Source organism: Rhinolophus sinicus, linkage group LG11 (assembly GCF_036562045.2).
Source record: "Rhinolophus sinicus isolate RSC01 linkage group LG11, ASM3656204v1, whole genome shotgun sequence".
Classification (NCBI taxonomy): Eukaryota; Metazoa; Chordata; class Mammalia; order Chiroptera; family Rhinolophidae; genus Rhinolophus; species Rhinolophus sinicus.
The window spans coordinates 75,835,810-75,852,785 of record NC_133760.1 but is presented as its reverse complement, the minus strand read 5'-3'; the positions used below and the strand labels follow the sequence as shown (position 1 = coordinate 75,852,785).

Genomic DNA, 16,976 nt, shown 5'->3' with positions numbered 1-16,976 from the left:
CAGGGGGAGGAGGGTTTATTGAGAGGATGGCAGGTCGCCAGGAAGGGTGGAATCAGTGTACCTTTCCAAATCTGTACCTTTGCAAAGGGTTCATAGCTCAGGCCCCTTCCCTCAGCCCATGCAGCTGCTTACAAAGTTGGGCTGTGTGCTCAGCCTGTCAGAGCCCTCAATGCCCACAGTACCTTTCCATCTGCCTCCTGCCTGCCTGGGTCTGGTTCAGCCTGCTTACTCTCCTGCATATCTTCCCTGACCTCTGGCCACAGATGCATCCCTTTTATGTGTTTTCATAAGATTCTATGCACAGGACCTGTATAAGCACTTATCAGACTTTGTGGCAATTGCTTGTTTACTTGTCTGTTTCCCAGCTAGACTGTGGCCGTCTACAGTGTGGGAACTGTGTCTGATTCATATTTCCATTCTTATCCATGGTTTCGTTCATAAACAGACAGAAGTATTTGATGAATGAGCATGGGATCTCTGTTCATGGTTGTGACTTTGCTTTTTGGACTGAGCTCAGGACAAATGCCCAGAGCCTTTTCTCCTAATGATGTCAAAACCCGACGTGTCGTTCTGACATCCTTCCTTCTCAAGCTAGAGTGGATATGACCCACACCCAAATTCAGTTAACCAGTGTGAATATGTGCACAACAGCCCTTTAGGTCAGTTGTTTTGGTAATAGTCAAAGTTTTGTGCAATATCTAGCTATAAATGATAATAACTGAAGTATATTTATAAAATGTATAGGCGAACCTTTCTTAACAGGCAACCAGATCAGCTGCACAGTTGATATGAACAGAGTACCCGGAGAATGGTCAGGAAGGTCCCTGGGAGTGAACATTCATTTTTAGTGGGGTTTTTTTTTCATCCTGTTTTCATTGAATCCAATTATTTTGATGAGCAGTCAGTCTAGTGACCTTGTAAGTACGCTGCAAACATTTTTACTAATATATGCTAACTTTCGTCAATTAGTCCTTTCTTCTTAGGTGTATTATATTCTTTAATAACTGTGTAATATAGTTATTTTCCATTTGTTCTGAGGTTGAAATACTGCTATTGGTTCATCAAGGACTCTGGGTCCCACAAAGCGTTGGGCATCTTCTCTTTTGACTGACAGTCTATAACCAGCTTTGATTAGACTCTGCAGTGATTATGAATCCATGAAAAGCACTCACAACAATACTTTGGAGAGGCCGAAACTAACAAGCTGCACTTTTTTCCTGTATGTAGCTTTCTTCTTTTAGGATATATAACTTGACAACTAGTATTCTGAGCTTGTGTATTGCTCAACCATTTTAAGGGGGCTTTGCTATGGTTCTAAGAATTCCTATCATCAGGGAACAAATGATTTCAACAGAAAGAAAAATGACTCAGTCACTTTCGCTGGCACACTGACGTGTTCCTTGTTCTTTTCCCTCTCTCTTCTTTTTCAGTGAGCATGTTTTTGAACACATTAACCCCGAAGTTCTACGTGGCCCTGACAGGCACGTCCTCTCTAATATCAGGGCTTATTTTGGTAAGTGATGGAATCCTTCCTATTTAAGAACACGCTGATTACTAATATATATGTAGTACATGTACAGGAAAAAAATGTAGAACAATATACACCAGCAGCTTGCGGTGATTACCTCGCATGTGTGTATACATCTGTGTTGGGTTGGGCACTTACAGATGCCTTTCACTGCTTAGGTTACATATTTCTAAAATATTGGAAAAATGTTTTTAAACAATCATATTATTTTTGTTGAAAGGGAAAACAAAATGCTAATAAAATAGAAAATAAAGGGAAACACCATTCTGTGTCTAAGATCCTATAGAATAAATGTGAATGGGCTCAACTAAAAATATTTTTCAGTACCCTTTTCAAAATAAATATTAGACATAATGTCAGTAGAAATATAGCTAAGTTTCTTTAAATTTATTGAAGTGGGTGTGGCATTTCTAAGCTTCCCCCATCCAATGTTCTTTTCTCTAAAAATTTACATTTATTTCCCTATTCCTTTAAAAATCCAAAATAGCCAAAAAACAATATGATAATCATCTCTATGGTTCAATTACTTTATGCTCTAAAATGGTTACTGACGTGATAAATTATAAAACCTGAAGTCCTTTAATTTACGTGACCTTAAATAGGACCATCTAAACTCTGTGGAATCACTCTAATATAATTAAATGATGTTTAGGAGAAAGTGGTTTTAGAAGGGTTTTTTCTCTTTCTCCACATAACCCTGTGATTTCTAATTATTATAGAAACAGGGACAAGAAAGATATTACAGAGTTTATGTTAAGAGACGATTTAGAAACAACAAAAGTTTTAGGGGAGAAGGGAACAAAAATATAGAGCAAGAACAACTCGTAAGTGAACCTAGGTTAATGAGGGTTTCAGAACCTACAGCTTGTAAGGAGCCCCAGTGAAAAGATGGGAAATGGGTGCAGGGCAGAAACCTGCAAACAGGTGAGGGATGGTGGTGGTGTGGGGAGCGTGTTTTTCTGTGGCCGGAGCATATTCAGGTTAGTCTGGCTCTGCTGTGTCACGTGGGCCACTAGACTCAAGGGAAGAGATGTTTCAAGTTGATGTTATTGGACCAGGAATGTGAAGACCATCAACCAGGGGCACTGCAAGATGGTTATGTAAGTGGAAGTGAAATGGAAAGCTCCAGCTGGCTGCAGACCACGCCCAGGTGCAGGGGGCACATTTAAGTTCCCTCTGACAGGGGCTGACGTCACTGTACCACATGCTGCTCAGTGCAGTGGGCCACGTGAGGTGTGTGTGGCCATTCGTATTATATCCTACTGCTGCTTACGTACCCGTCTGCACACTCCTCTGTGGCCGAAGTCTTCCCTGTTCTGTGAGGACCTGAGACAAATGCAGTCCTCACAAGGCCTTCGTAAAACTGGAAGTGACTCTCCTGAGCTCATGTTGATTGTGGCAAAGCCAGGCCTAGAACCTATGTCTTTAGGTTCCCACTTTAATATTCCTAAATGGACTGAAGAAATTCCAAACTTGGAGAATGCTTTCACATGCTTGATAAGTTATTAATAAGCATGTACAGCCTTTTAGCATACGTATTTTTTTTGGGTGGAGGGAGAAGGTATTGCAAGTCTCCATTTAATAAGTCTCATTTGCATTTAAAATAATATTTTAATACTGTTTTCTAAAAGAACTTCCAAATTGTTTTTGATTGAATAAAGAGAAAAATAGGTGACCATTGTTGTATACAATTTGAATACCAATCTTATACTGTAACAGCGATTCGGTCTGATGCAGACAGGTAGGTTTGGGGTATGCATCCTGACTCTCGGGTGGTCCTGAAGTCCCTGACCTGCTCAGGTGGTGCTTGTTCTTTGCTGGGCTCTGATCTAAGCACTTCACATGCTAACACGTTTGCTCTTCACAACATGCAGTGAGATGATGGCTGTGTTTCCATTCTACTTGTGCATAAGCTGGGTGCCAGAACAGACGAGGAAGACACCTGCCTTAGGTCACCATGCTGGCTGGCAGATGGTGAGGCGGGACCTTAGCCCAGGCGGCTCCCACCACAACCGTGCTTTTATCACTCATCTCACCGCATCTCTGGTTAAGTTCTCAGCTGCATTTCTATCTTGTGGACAAATGGCAGGTTCTCATTTCATTCCAGCAGTATCTTGGTGTGGGAGCTTTAGGCTTTAAATCAGTTACAGGTATGAGGGTTATTTGCTTTCTCTCTGATATGCTAGACCCAAACAGTCTTTTTCCCTCCTAACTCAGGGACAGTGATGTCCCACCAGCTGGCTTTTCTTGTCCTCCAAACATAGGGGTTCCCCTAGAGCGTGCCTGTTTTGCACTTCCAGGTTGGGGCTTTTTCCTCGTCTGTGATGTGGCACGCAGCTCCTGGAAGCTGGTCACTCCCATGCTGGCTTAGGGTGTGTTGCCTGGAAGCAGAGGGCATTCCTGACCCATGTGAAACTGTGACACAGGAAAACCTCTAGTGTGTGAAGATTTTGAATGGCGTTTGTCAGAAATGCTCGGCCTGTACTGAGGGCAGAGTAACCACAGTATGACAGATCTTCACAGCCTTGGTGCCTGCTTAGCAGGTTGTCGACACTAGTGTTGCCCAGCGTTTGGGGACTCAGCTTTGCTAAACCTCAAAATGTACCCGGGATGGAGGTTTCTGTTCAGCCACAACTCTTTCCTGCCACGTGCATTTCATGGAAAGGCAGCGCTGAGGTAAAGCATCAGGTGCTTTGCAAATAGCTGTGTGCGTAGAGCTGCATAGTGGTTTGTCTCCTGGCACCAAAGGATTACCTAATGTGCCCCCTGAGCGTGTGGGGTCAGGCAGTGAGCATCACAGCTCAGGGCGGCCCCTGGGACGCGGGTTGTTTGGGGACCTCAGCATTCCTATGCTGAAGCCTGAGATGGTCACGTAATGTGATGTCTTAGGAGAAGAGAAGTACAAAGAGACATACAAAAACCCTGGTATTTCTCTTGTGAAGAAAAAGTCAATTAACTGGACAAATATAGATAGAAATACAATGTGTTTGCCAAATGCCGCTGTCGTTTACACTAATGTGTTTAAAAATAAGTGAGGACTAATCAGTGCATTTCACTAGATGTCACTGCTAGTTCTTAATTGCATGGGTTGAAAGTGGCAGTGAGTTTGTCACCCACCTGCCTCCCGCTCTTCCCTTTGATCCTGTGCCCAGGTACACATCGAGGCGGCTCTCTCTCTCTTGCTTAGTGTCAAGCTGCCTCACTGCCCGCTTGGCACAAGCCTTTTCATCTCAGTCCCGTTACAGCCACAGGAGCTGCACCTGTCGTCACAGCCCAAACCTACCAATTTTGTGTTTTACCTGCTCTAGCAAGCGCATGCCTAGTCTGCTTGAAGTAGCCTCTGTGGGCAATATTTGTTTCGGTAGAGAAAATTTCTGGATTTTGTGTTTGCTTCTGACAGTGGTAAGGCAGATATGTGGACGGGAAGATTTTTATGGTCCCTTTGAACTTGTTTCCCATTCATCTAAAGAACTCAACCTGCACTTGAAGTAGCACTTCAATTGGCAGGCGTATGGATCAGCCAAATGGTGGTGATTCTGGATCTGCAAGTGAAAAAACGCTCGGGGAATTGGTTGGAAGGGCCCTTGGGGTTTGGGAAGTACCCTACAGACCTCAGGCTGAGTGCATGGTGAAGCAGCTTGTCTCTTGGCTCTAGAATAAAGACTGAGAGCGATGCTGTGGGGTCAGGTGGCTGGGGAGCCTGAAGACAGTGGGAGGAGACTGTTCAGCCTGATCAGGTTCCAGCTTGTGGGGTCGCCATGAAATCAGTGATCTTCTGCAGGAGACCACGTCCAGGCCAGAGAGAGCTAGATGCCTGTCAGCGTCTGGACATGCGTGTTTGAGTGGGTCAGATTCATGATTAGATGTGGCAAATGTGAAGGAGCTGAACAAGCTAATGGTGGATAAAGGGACAAAACTTCCCTTTTGGCTTTTTCAGTTTACATTTGATCCCAAAGTGAAAGGCTTGAAAACCATGCAGTTCAAGTGCTGGGGGCGGGAACCCTCAGAAGCCATCCATTTGGGACCAGTGAAGACCTAGAGACTAGCCACCCAGACATCTTAGGACTCGCACAAGTCACCTTGTGAGGTAAGGGTGGAGTGAGGACCAGGACTTAATCCCCTGCTTTGCCACAGCGTCACTTTACATGCGTCACGTAGGTGCTGAGTAGGGAGGGAGGTGGTAGCAGTGTCTCGCAGTTGATGTTTTCATGTGAACAGACTCACAGAAATGGGTCAGTTAGGTTAGACAGAGGGCGGGGGAGAAAAGAAAGGAGAAAAGACAGGGGAGGCAGACTGCAGTCTTCTCTGGCCACTTTGTCTTCTTCCAACTGGCCGTAGGTGAGGTCAGATTTGGCCAGTCCTGAACATAGTTTGTAATCATATATTTTATTTGTGTCATCAGTTATTGTCTGTCCTCTCTGGAATGGAAGCTTCACAAAGGCTGGGACCATATCTGTGTTTCTGCATACAGCTGTATGTCCGGGTAAACACTTAGGAATATTTGGGAAATGCGCAGAGATCCAGTGAGTGAAAGAATTCACCGACTGCATCACAATTATCTGAGGAGCTTATTTAAAATCATGGACTCTGAGCACCACCTCAGACCAGCTGTATGAGCTGGCGGGGCCTGGGGCACACAGCATAGGCTGGCACCTCCCAGCTGTCGCTGGTCTCTGTAGCGTCACCTCAGGAGAGTGACCCTTCCCTCCCAGCTGCAGTCGTGAATATTACGATGGAAAATCTCATCCTGTGAACACACATACCTGGGTAGGGGTGGATCATGGGCTGTCGACCTTGAAGAGAACTCACTTCTCTGTCTTGTCTCTTCCTTTAAAAGCAATAGGTGGCCAGGAAAGGGAGTGGAAAGGCGTGAGTACCAGTTGTTCACATAGCCCCCTCCACTGTTTAGGGGAACAGGTGACTGAGGAGGGATTGGCTGAGACCAGGGGAGCAGGAGGTCCAGACCCCCTGTGTCGCTTTCTAAGCAAAACCTACAGGAGCCAAGAGTTAAAAAAAAGTTTGTCATGAGGAATTGGGAGGGACTTTGAAAGGCTTGGTGGGTCTGAAGAAAAGGATGGACTTGAGAATTCTAACAGGAAACTAAAAGGTTATGGATCTTACTAAAACCCATGGCAACTTGGCCTTGATTTATCCCGTTTAAGCCCAGAAGATCCCCTCTTGTCAAAAACTGTTTACCACTAGATATATTTCTGAAGACTTAGAGCAGGTGTCAATTTGGCAGCTTTTCCATAGCAGTAGACTGCTAGAAAGTTTCATATTTCCTCTTTAATCTCCACCGTCACTGTATTTATCCTCTTGTGATATCATCATCTACTTTAATCCTTAGGAAGCACTTAGTCAATTTCAGACTGTGACATCTTTGTATTTCCCATGGATTTAACGGAATCGGTGTGGAATCACTAAGGTCCTACCAAATGGGAATCTTGAAGTATTTCTGAGTGTGATACAGAGTATAATCATGAAGAGAAGTATTTTATATATAGAACATGCAATTCAAGAAGAGGAGCTCTTATTGGCTGTGAACAATCTAGGCATCTTCAGGAAAGGTTCAGCTTTTAGGTCTGTAAGAAATATGGAAGGGCTTTGTCTGCTATCCCTTTGTCACATTCTTGTTCCCTCCCTGCGGGAGATGAGGCAGTTTGCACCTTAGGCCTGCTGCGATCCTGGGTCCCCACCCCAGCCCCGTGCACTCGTAGTCCCCGCTCTGCTTCTGTGCACAGGAACGGAGGAGGTCACAGGGCATCGGGAACTGAGTCCTTGACTGACGGGTGTTTGTTTGAAATGTGATCTGGGTCCTGAGTATAGCTTATGGGCCTTCTGATCTGCAAGGTGTAGATCCAAACCACTTCTTCCACCCTCACAGCCCCAATCCCATCCCCACTTCCTCATTCTCAGAAGATAAACCTCACCTGCCATCTTCACCGAGATCAATGTCACTCACTTTCATCCCTTCTTACATGTGACACAGCTCACATCACACCCTGCTTTCCAACATGGAATGTATCCCCCTAGTCATTCATCCTTACCCCGCTTCTTTTTTCTTTGTCTCAGAGCAAGAAATGGTCGGTTTCCTTTTTGAGGCAGGGTGGCTGTGTTTCCTGAGCTCTTGGCATTTTGTCTCTTGGTACCTTGTACTCTTGTGCATCTTCAGTTTCTCTCTTTCCACTAGATTCTTTCCTTGTCCACAAATATGTGTAGACCTCTCTTTTTTATAGCAAACAAAATGAACACAAAACCTTTCATTGGTCCTGCTGTTTATTTAGATTATGTCCCATTAAATCGCTGGGCCAGTCCTTATTATCCATCCATTCAACCTTCCAACCATCCATCAGTACAGCCTTGCTCCTTCCCTTCCTTCCTTCCTTCCTTCCTTCCTTCCTTCCTTCCTTCCTTCCTTCCTTCCTTCCTTCCTTCCTTCCTTCCTTCCTTCTCTCCCTCCCTTCTTTCCATCCATCCAGCCAGCCAGCCAGCCAGCCAGCCAGCCAGCCAGCATTAACAGAGTGCTTACTGTGACCTTGTTTTACACATTAGATACCTGCGCCCCAGAGAATCAAGAGAACCAGCCTAGGTCATACAGCTCAGCTATCCTGAAGTGTATCAGGGTTTTCACCTTTCAGCTACATGGTAGGGTCTCTGTTGGCTTCCTAAATGTTAAACCCAGTTGATCCTTTTTAGTTTCCATTTTACTTAATCTGTGTAATCCTTGGGGTGGATGCATGAGAGGATAAAAGTACTAGAGAGATTACGTTTTTTAGACTATGACATGCATAAATTTGTATTTTAATTTTATGGTTATTTGTCAGACGAAAAACTGTTTTGTTCCACTGTGGCAAGCCCAGTAAGCTACTGGCATGTCTGAAGGCTAATTTTAAAATCAAAATTTGCTTACGAGAGCTTCCTGGTTTATGTCGTAGGTTATGCACCAGCAAGAAGAATTCAAAGTGACACCCAATCTGTTCATGTTAGGAAACACCAGCTGCCCGTTTGGGTCAGTGCGGCTCTTCTAAAATACGCTGAGGTGCTGACCCGAAGCCTGCGTGTTTCAGGACAGGGCACAGACTCTTACTCTGAGACCCCCAAAAAGAGACTTGGTTTGAAGTTGAAGAAGGCTTCAAGTCCTTCCCTTCTTTCACTGGCTGTCCATTCAGGACACGTTGGAGCTTCTGCTCCAGGGTGTTTGGGGCATGAGCATAAAGAAGGACAGTGATGGGTAAGAAGCCATCTACTGCTGTGACAAGAGGCCTGAGAAGTTCCTCCTCTTCTCCCCCAAACAGCTGCAAAAATAATCCCGTCTTTGCTGACGTCCATTCTTCCCACTTAGCAATACTGGGTTGGAGGTCTGTCTCCTATTATAATGTAAACGTGAAATGATAGGAGTCATTTATACCTTAGCATGAATGTTCTGGTCCCATTCGATAGACTACTTCTGCACTGGTTTTGACAGGAAGAAAGCTCTGCGGGGCAGTGGAGTGAGAGGACGCTGCAGTGAAGATCTGAAAAGGGAAATGATAGGCTATGCCTGTCTGTGTTTGTTCAATGATCAAGAGAGTTATAAAAAGATATCTTGTGGTAGGGCCCTTGTAAGATTAGTGGCACAGACTAAGCAGCTCCTTAATCAGCTGGGTGACTTTGGTCAGGTCACTTCATACTCATTCCTCATTTCTGAATGGAGGTTGTACATGGTCCCTTAAAGTCCCATTTAATGTTGACATCTGGGATTCTGCTGGAGGAACTGAGAAATCTGAAGCATTGCAATGTGTTTCTGTGGTGGGAGCCACCTGTGAGAGGCATTATGGGTCTGTGGCAGGGGCCGTGTCTGTGCTCTGTCCCCTGGAGCACAGCTCAGGCCTGGTGTGGAGCCCTTCGTGCTGTGCAGCTGAACAAGGAACTAAGTAAGGCTTGATGTGTGTCCAAGCAGCATAACGCAGAGAGCAGAGCCAGGACTGGGGGCAAAGAACGCGCCCCCCACACCCCCACCCATGAGTGACTGACAGCCACTGCCAGGCTGTGACCACAGCTCTGAGTCCTTTGAGGCCTTCCTTCTCTTCTAATCTCTTCAGGGCATTGATGGGTGGTTGGGACCAAACGGTGAGCAACACCCCTTTTCACAGCGATTTCCAGGGCTTTCAGCCAACTTAGTAACAACTTAGTAACAACCAGATGCTGTGCTAGCCTGAAGGGTAGACCAGCAGAAAGAGGGGTGCATCACAGCAGTATGTGAGGTGTGCACGTCGTCAGTGTAATAAATGAGGGCTTTGCTGTGACTTCTGAGAGCGCCTGCAGCTGGCACTGAACTGGGTCTCTTACATGCCATTTGAGCCGAGGTGTTTTGCATGTCTGTGGAAAGTGAGGACCCTTAATAATAAATATGATTTATGATCAAAATAAATATGATTTCCACTTTACAGTTGAAGAAATTCATATTCAAATAGATTAAATAACTCACCTGAGCTTAAAACTCCCTGCTGGATCCATGGTTCATAAATTTACCATTTTTAAACTTCCTTCTTCAGGCGAGATCACTTATTCCTAGCATTCCAAATAGTACAGACGAGTCTTGTTTCTTCTTAGTTTTCATATCGTTGTCTCCCATCTGCCCAGTGAAATTACTTGAATTCTTAACACATGAAAATTCATGTAGTCAGAAGGGGTAACTCTTTGGAATTAAGTCAACTTGTCCTGTTAATAGGATTGGAAACACTTGGTTTGATCGGTAGTTCCTTCTGGTTGTTCATAAATGTTCTTTCTGTCTTTTTTAAAGAAATTTTTGGTAGAGCAAAAGAGAGACAACATCAACTTTTAAATAATAGCCAAAGCCCATTCTAGAGTAGATATCAAAAACTTGTTTTTATGAAATAAAATAAGGATGAAGGTAATGAATTCTATGTTAATTCCACATTCTACATTATGTTATAAAAATATAGTTTAGTTATCCTATGAGACTTTGGGATATAGTTGATTGCTAAATTTCTTCTGCATAATGATTTGTGACTGCTTAAGGAACAAATTCCAAATCAGACCGGGAGGAGAGCAAAGGATGTGAGAGAGACCATCTCACATTCGTGAGAGGGGTGGGGGGCCGGCTGGGAAGGCTGGGATCCAGTACCAGCACTCAGGGAGCCCCGAGGGCAGTCTAGTCATGTGAGCATCATGGCTTCTTTCCTTTTATTAATGAGAGTTATTTCTTTTCTCCTCTGCAATGCATAGCACATAACAATTGGTAAGCTTTTGAACAAGGAAACATTAGTGGTGGAAGACAGACGCTTTTGTTTATAAAGCACTTCTTAGCAGGTGGAACGTTGCTCAGTCTCTCAGCAGATGGGTGCCATCCATACATGAAATGGGATGCCTTTCACTCTTTTCATAAAACTAGCATTTCTATAAGGAGCTATTTATTTTTTTAAATGGAATTTTGCTACCTTAAAAATGTGATGCAGGTATGGCTTTATCAGAATGTAAAGTGCCAAGAAGTGGAATATTTCATAAGCCATACTTCTAAAACTGGCCTATTTGTATGCTTTTTTGAAGTTCTTTTTAAGTTATGATGATTTTGTTTTTAGAGTACTGTGTAAATTTGGAGGAAAATAATATTGAGCAACTCTTAACAGTATTCTTTTATCCATGATTATAGATGGATATAGTTATAGATTTTTCCATGATTATAGTTATAGATTTTTCTTGAAGACCAATATTAAATGCAGAAAACAACGTTAAGAATTTAAAATATAATGGGTATTTTAATTTTATTAAACTCTTTAATTTTTAAAATAAACACATTTTTGGAATAAAAAATTAAGTACTTAAGGTAGATATAATTAGTAAATGAAACATATTTGATAGACATGTGTGTAAAATTATAAACAGTAACGTGGACCATAAACATGCTTATTATTTTTCTATTCTAGATATTTGAATGGTGGTATTTTCGCAAGTATGGAACGTCATTCATTGAGCAAGTCTCAGTGAGCCACTTGCGCCCCCTTCTGGGAGGGGTTGACAACAACTCCTCCAACAATTCTAACTCGAGTAACGGGGACTCAGATTCCAACAGGCAAAGCGTCTCAGGTATGGAAAGTCCTCCAGTTTTTGCAACATTACTTGCTTACTTTTCGTAAATTGTGAGTATATGACAGTAAGAATGTTGTTGTTTTACTATTAGACTTCAGAGGAAAATGCAGTTTATTTTCCCAAGGAGTTAACAGCCTCTACCAGAGAAATAGAGTATAAGCGTCCAAGGAAAAGGAAATGTTTACCTTGTTAAATTTTACTTTCTGTTTCATTTGATTTAGCTAATGATCATTTAGGCCAATGTTCCCATCTTGAGTCTGCAGCCGTCTCGTCCCTAGTTTCCCAAACATTATTGAATGTATCCGTTCTCTTCCGTGTAATTACAGAATCTCTAACTAGAGCTGATCACATGGCTCCTCTGCTGAACGGCTTCCTGGTTTCCACTCCATTGAAGAGAAAGCCCAGGTTCCTTAGCACAGCAGACGCTGCTTCTAACTTACCTTGGCAGCCTCGGCTGCTGTCACAGGCCAGCCCCTCTCCTTTGCGCTTCTTCTTGAACATGATGTGTTTTCTCCAGACCCCTGCCTAGTAGTCTGTCTCCCTCTCGCCCGTTTGCTCGTCTTTCATAACCCAACTCAACTGCTACCTCTTGGGAGGACTTCTGTGATGGGTTGTACAACATCTCTCCAACTTGACTGACTCTTAATATTTTTATCTTTAGCAACGTGTAGCAAATTGCACTGTAATCTCCACCCATGAAAGAAGATGGAAGAATATAATTTGCTAGTTTGGTCTCTTCATCAACTCAGTAAACATTTTCTGAGTTCCTAATATGAACCTGGCCTTGTACAAGGTCTTAAGAATGTTATGATTTTTTAAAAAGCCCAAGCCCTTGTCCCCATGGAACTTGCATGTCTACCGAAGGAGGCAAAGTGAGAAGTGCTCTGACTGCATGAGGGAACCATACAGGGCTACGGAGAACAAGGAGGGAGTCTTCACCCCAACGGGAGGGTCATAGCACCAATTCTGAGACTTGAAGGATGAAGAGGAAGAAATTAAAGATGTCTTTTATTCCCCCCTAGAATACCTCAGTCCACATTCCATACCTGCCTACCCAGTGATAAGCATCAAGGAGCATTGTGTATATATTTTATTCCCGATATTGATTCAATGCCCTTCTGCTACAGCCTCCGCCAGCGGGTCATGAGTGGCAATGGGCACCTCTAGGCACACATTGTTTCATCCTAAAGGGTACACATGTGAGCGATGGCACCACCCAGGTAACACAATTGTCGAAGACTTTGTAAACTCATCTATTTGTGAAAGAAACAGAAAGAGACCTGAGCAAAGTGAACCATGACTTTACCCTGCTGCTCTAATGAGTGTGGCATGTTATGCTAATGAGGAATTCTGATCATTCAGTCATCATCACGTGAGCTGTTGTGGATACTTTGCATCTTCTGGGAAGATCCCACAGATCAAATGTGCTCTTATCTGATAGTCTTTGAATGACACAGAATATTGTAGAAAATTAACAGATTGAAATCAGAAGGCAGCCGCATTTGAGGCCATTTTTTTATTGTCAATACATTTTCATTGTCATTAAAATTCTCTCTCTCTTTTATCTCTCTTTCTCTCTCCCCAGTTTAAATTTCTTACATCTTTCCTTTATGCAACAAAGGAAAGAAGAGCCCACACTCTTCTTACTGTCAGTGTTATTTCGCTGTCTCTCTTTGTCGATGCCTTGAATCAGCTTTATGCCTTGAATACCCTTTATAAAAATACAGTCAACAGTAATAATCATGGAAATTCCCATTTTTATTTGTACTGAGTTTTCACCTAAGGTTGAACTTTTGAATATTATTATTAATTTAATTCCACTAGTATTTACTGAATGTCTCCTACTGTGCATGGATGCAGTATTTCTATTCATTTATATTTATAATAGATACCGTATTTATAAGCTGATGTCATAACAGTGTTCGAATAGTTACATTTAAGCAGATGGAAATTATCCTTAGTATTTTTAAGACCCAGTCTCCCCACTTCTTAACATTTGGGTTCCTAATATTTGGCTAAATCAGCCCAACAAACATGTATGCTGATATGGAAATACCAGATACCATGGGACTAATATCATTTTCCACTTCTTTTTTCTTGTGGTGGTTTTTATTTTTTAATAAGAAAAATGTTATAGAAGTACATTGTGTTTATCTCTACCCTTAATCACTTTCTATTTCATAGCCTGGTTTCAGCTAAATATAAAGGAAAGGGAAGGTCAAAACTGAGGGTAATCGAAACATTTTTTTTAAATAGAGGAACTTGTTTTTAAATTCTTATTGCCTTAATAATAATAAAATGACTATTGCCTTAATAACAGACGGGTGAATCTGTTGATTTGCTTGGAGCGTCGTAGGACAGGTTTTGGCTGACTCTTACACGAAACGACATGGCTGACAGTCTCATCAACATTGGCAAAAGCACCTCAGTGGCATTGCTTATGTGAGAAAATCATTGGAAAAGCTAAAAATAAACTGAGAATACCAGGTGTAAACATTAATCTATATGAAAACTCATAGAGTAGCTTAAAGAATCATTTGTTCTGATTAAAAGCTGACCTACCTAAGAATAATTTGGGGTGGGGTGGGTGGAATGGGGAGTGAGGAGGTTGGGATTGTAAAAGGGCAGACTGTTCGTGTATTTGTTTAACTTTTGGATCCATGTAGATTGACCTGAGTGCAAAGCCTCTCAAAATTTGCAGTAATCTTTTTATCTGTGGGCCAGAGGAGAAATGTAGTTAATTATACAGTTTCTTAATCTAGCCAAATATAGATTGTTTGGCTTAGGTTAACATTTATGAATATTTTACTTGCTTTGCATTATTTGGGAGCTGAACTGCTAGTTTTCTCACAAATACACAGTTTGTGATAAACGCTGCTGGTATATTTGCCATGTCACCATGTTTCTTGTTGCCATTTCTTAATTCAACTTAGCTTTTGAGCTGATGATGCCTAAGGATGAAAAACGTGGCCAATTTTTCCCTGTCTTAAGGGAATGGATTCTCAGGGCCCAGTAACATTCTAAATTTGGGTTTATGGAAACATCTGTTTGATAATTTGCCCTGTTCTCAAATAAGATGCCATAAAGACAAGGTTTGCAGCGTTAAATTTCTTCAAGATATTTGGAAAAGTGCAGGGTGTTCCATCACGTGAGAAGTGTCCTTGCCAAAGACAAGTTTAAATTCTCTGAGACCCTTTCATAGCCTCTTGCATAGAACTGGATCTTTAGACAAACTCTGGTTATAGTCTCTTTGCTTTCTGTTGCAAATCATGTCATTTGAATCTCATTTAACCCATGTAAAGTTTTTAATATAAAACTATGAAAAAGAATTTCACCTAGAATTCTAAGTTAAAGTTTATTACATTGCTAGAGGCAGTTCAAACACCAATTAAATACAGATAATAAATTAAAGGAAAGCAGTGAAGATGAAGAAATTCAGGTAAAATGCAAAGATACACGAGTATATCCGAAGACCTTTGTAGATCCTTGAGTTCTCAGGACACCAGAGCAAATAATTTTCCCCATAGAAAGCCATGTAGTTTGAGTAATAGTAACTCTTAGTGCCTTCTGTCAGCTTTGCACGTATTGTCTCATTTAATCCTCCCAGTGACCGCCACGAAGCAGTCACTGTTACTGTGTCTATTTCATGGTGCAGGAAGCTGCGGTACAGGGAGGTGAAGTCCTCTGCCTGACATCACATGGCTGGGCACCGGGGTGGTCTCACTTCAGAGTCCAAGGTCTGAAGCACTAACTGAAAAATGGAGTCCAGTCCTCGTGAGGTCTATAAACTCAGGACTAATGTAATGACTAGGCGACTAAAATAAATAATTTCATTAAAACCCTGTACTACAGTATAGAACCTTATTTCTGAAGTGACATTAGCTAAACACTTTAGAAACAGCTCAGTGGCAGGATTGGTGAGGACCGGGAGCTCAGGCTCTGGGGTCAGACAGATGTGGCCTCATCTTGGCTCTGCCACTTACAGTTTGTGGCCTCGGGCAGTTCACTTTAACCCTCCTTAATATCTTAATTTGCACACATGGAGAGAATGATAACATCTGCTGCATGGAGCAGTCAGAGGATTAAGTCAGGGCGTGCAGAAGTATCCAGTCGGAGGAGGGCCGGCCGTCTGGCAGCGTCCTCCACGTGCCCAGACTCCTCCGGGAATGTGATGGGGGCACGATGCACACACTGAGCTATGGCCCCCGGTTCAGCTGGGGTTGGGCTCAGCTCAGTGATGCTCCTCAGACCCAGGCCTTGCAGTGCTTGCATTTCAAATCTGTCCCTCATTTTGCCGCATGTCAAAGATGTGGGGTTGCCCTGTAATAGTCTCAATCAGGGGAAACTCAATTTGTACTCACCAAAGTCTGTGTATGTGTTCAAAGTGATTCTTTTAGCCTATGTTTATTATATATTTTAAAACCGTTTGCCACTAAAATTTACATTCTAGTACAGTATAGATTAGATTTCCAGTTGAGTGGTGAAAATGCAAAACAGTTTTAGTCCCTGGTGAACATTTATTTAAGAAACTTATCTCACAGTTTACACATTATTTGGTAGAGTTGATTGATTTAGATCAGAAATGACTGATGAGAACTGTCTGAGAGATACCATTAAAGATTTAACCATCTTGGCAGTATTCTTGAAGAAAGTAGTACACTATCCAGAATAAAGCAGATTGCTAACAAATGAAAGAATCTGAGGGAGTGACATATTCGTTGAATTGAAAGCTACCTACATGTTACTTTGTGCCTTCTAATAATTTTTTTTTAAATAATTATTTTGAAAAGTTATTTTCTAAAACATTAAAGCTTAGTTATTTAACAAAATGGATATTTTTTTACTCTTAATGACGGCTTAAAGTTGATATGTATGATGTTCATTTCTGAGATATCAAAGCTAATAAATATATGTAGGGTCACATGAAGGAAATTGACTGGCGTGGAGTTAATCTTTGTTTTTTAATTAAAGTTTATTGGGGTGACAATTGTTAGTAAAGTTACATAGGTTTCAGGTGTATAATCCTGTAATACATCATCTATGTATCACATTGTGTGTTCACCACCCAGAGTCAGTTCTCTTTCCATCACCCTCAGTCTATCATCCCCCTCCCCCCTTACCCTCTGGTGACCACTGAACTATTGTCTGTGAGTTTTTGTTTCTTCATTTCTTTTTCTTGTTCTTTTGTTTTTTTCAGTTTTATATACCACTTATCAGTGAAATCATAGGGTTCTCTGCTTTTTTAGTCTGACTTATTTCGCTTAGCATTATAACCTCAAGATCCATCCATGTTGTCGCAAATGGTACTATTTCATCTTTTCTCATGGCAGAATAGTATTCCGTTGTGTATATATACCAC

General features: G+C 42.2%; 1 protein-coding gene across 9 annotated transcripts in view; it reads left to right on the top strand.

The window, feature by feature from the left end:
• Positions 1-16,976, top strand: part of ST7 (suppression of tumorigenicity 7) — a 257,050-nt gene that overhangs the window by 137,897 nt on the left and 102,177 nt on the right. For all 9 annotated transcript variants that reach the window (XM_074315680.1, XM_074315683.1, XM_019743205.2 and 6 more), the window contains exons 2-3: positions 1,431-1,513; positions 11,455-11,614. In XM_074315680.1, the coding sequence (XP_074171781.1) occupies positions 1,431-1,513; positions 11,455-11,614 (243 nt within the window). The remainder of the gene's footprint in view (positions 1-1,430; positions 1,514-11,454; positions 11,615-16,976) is intronic.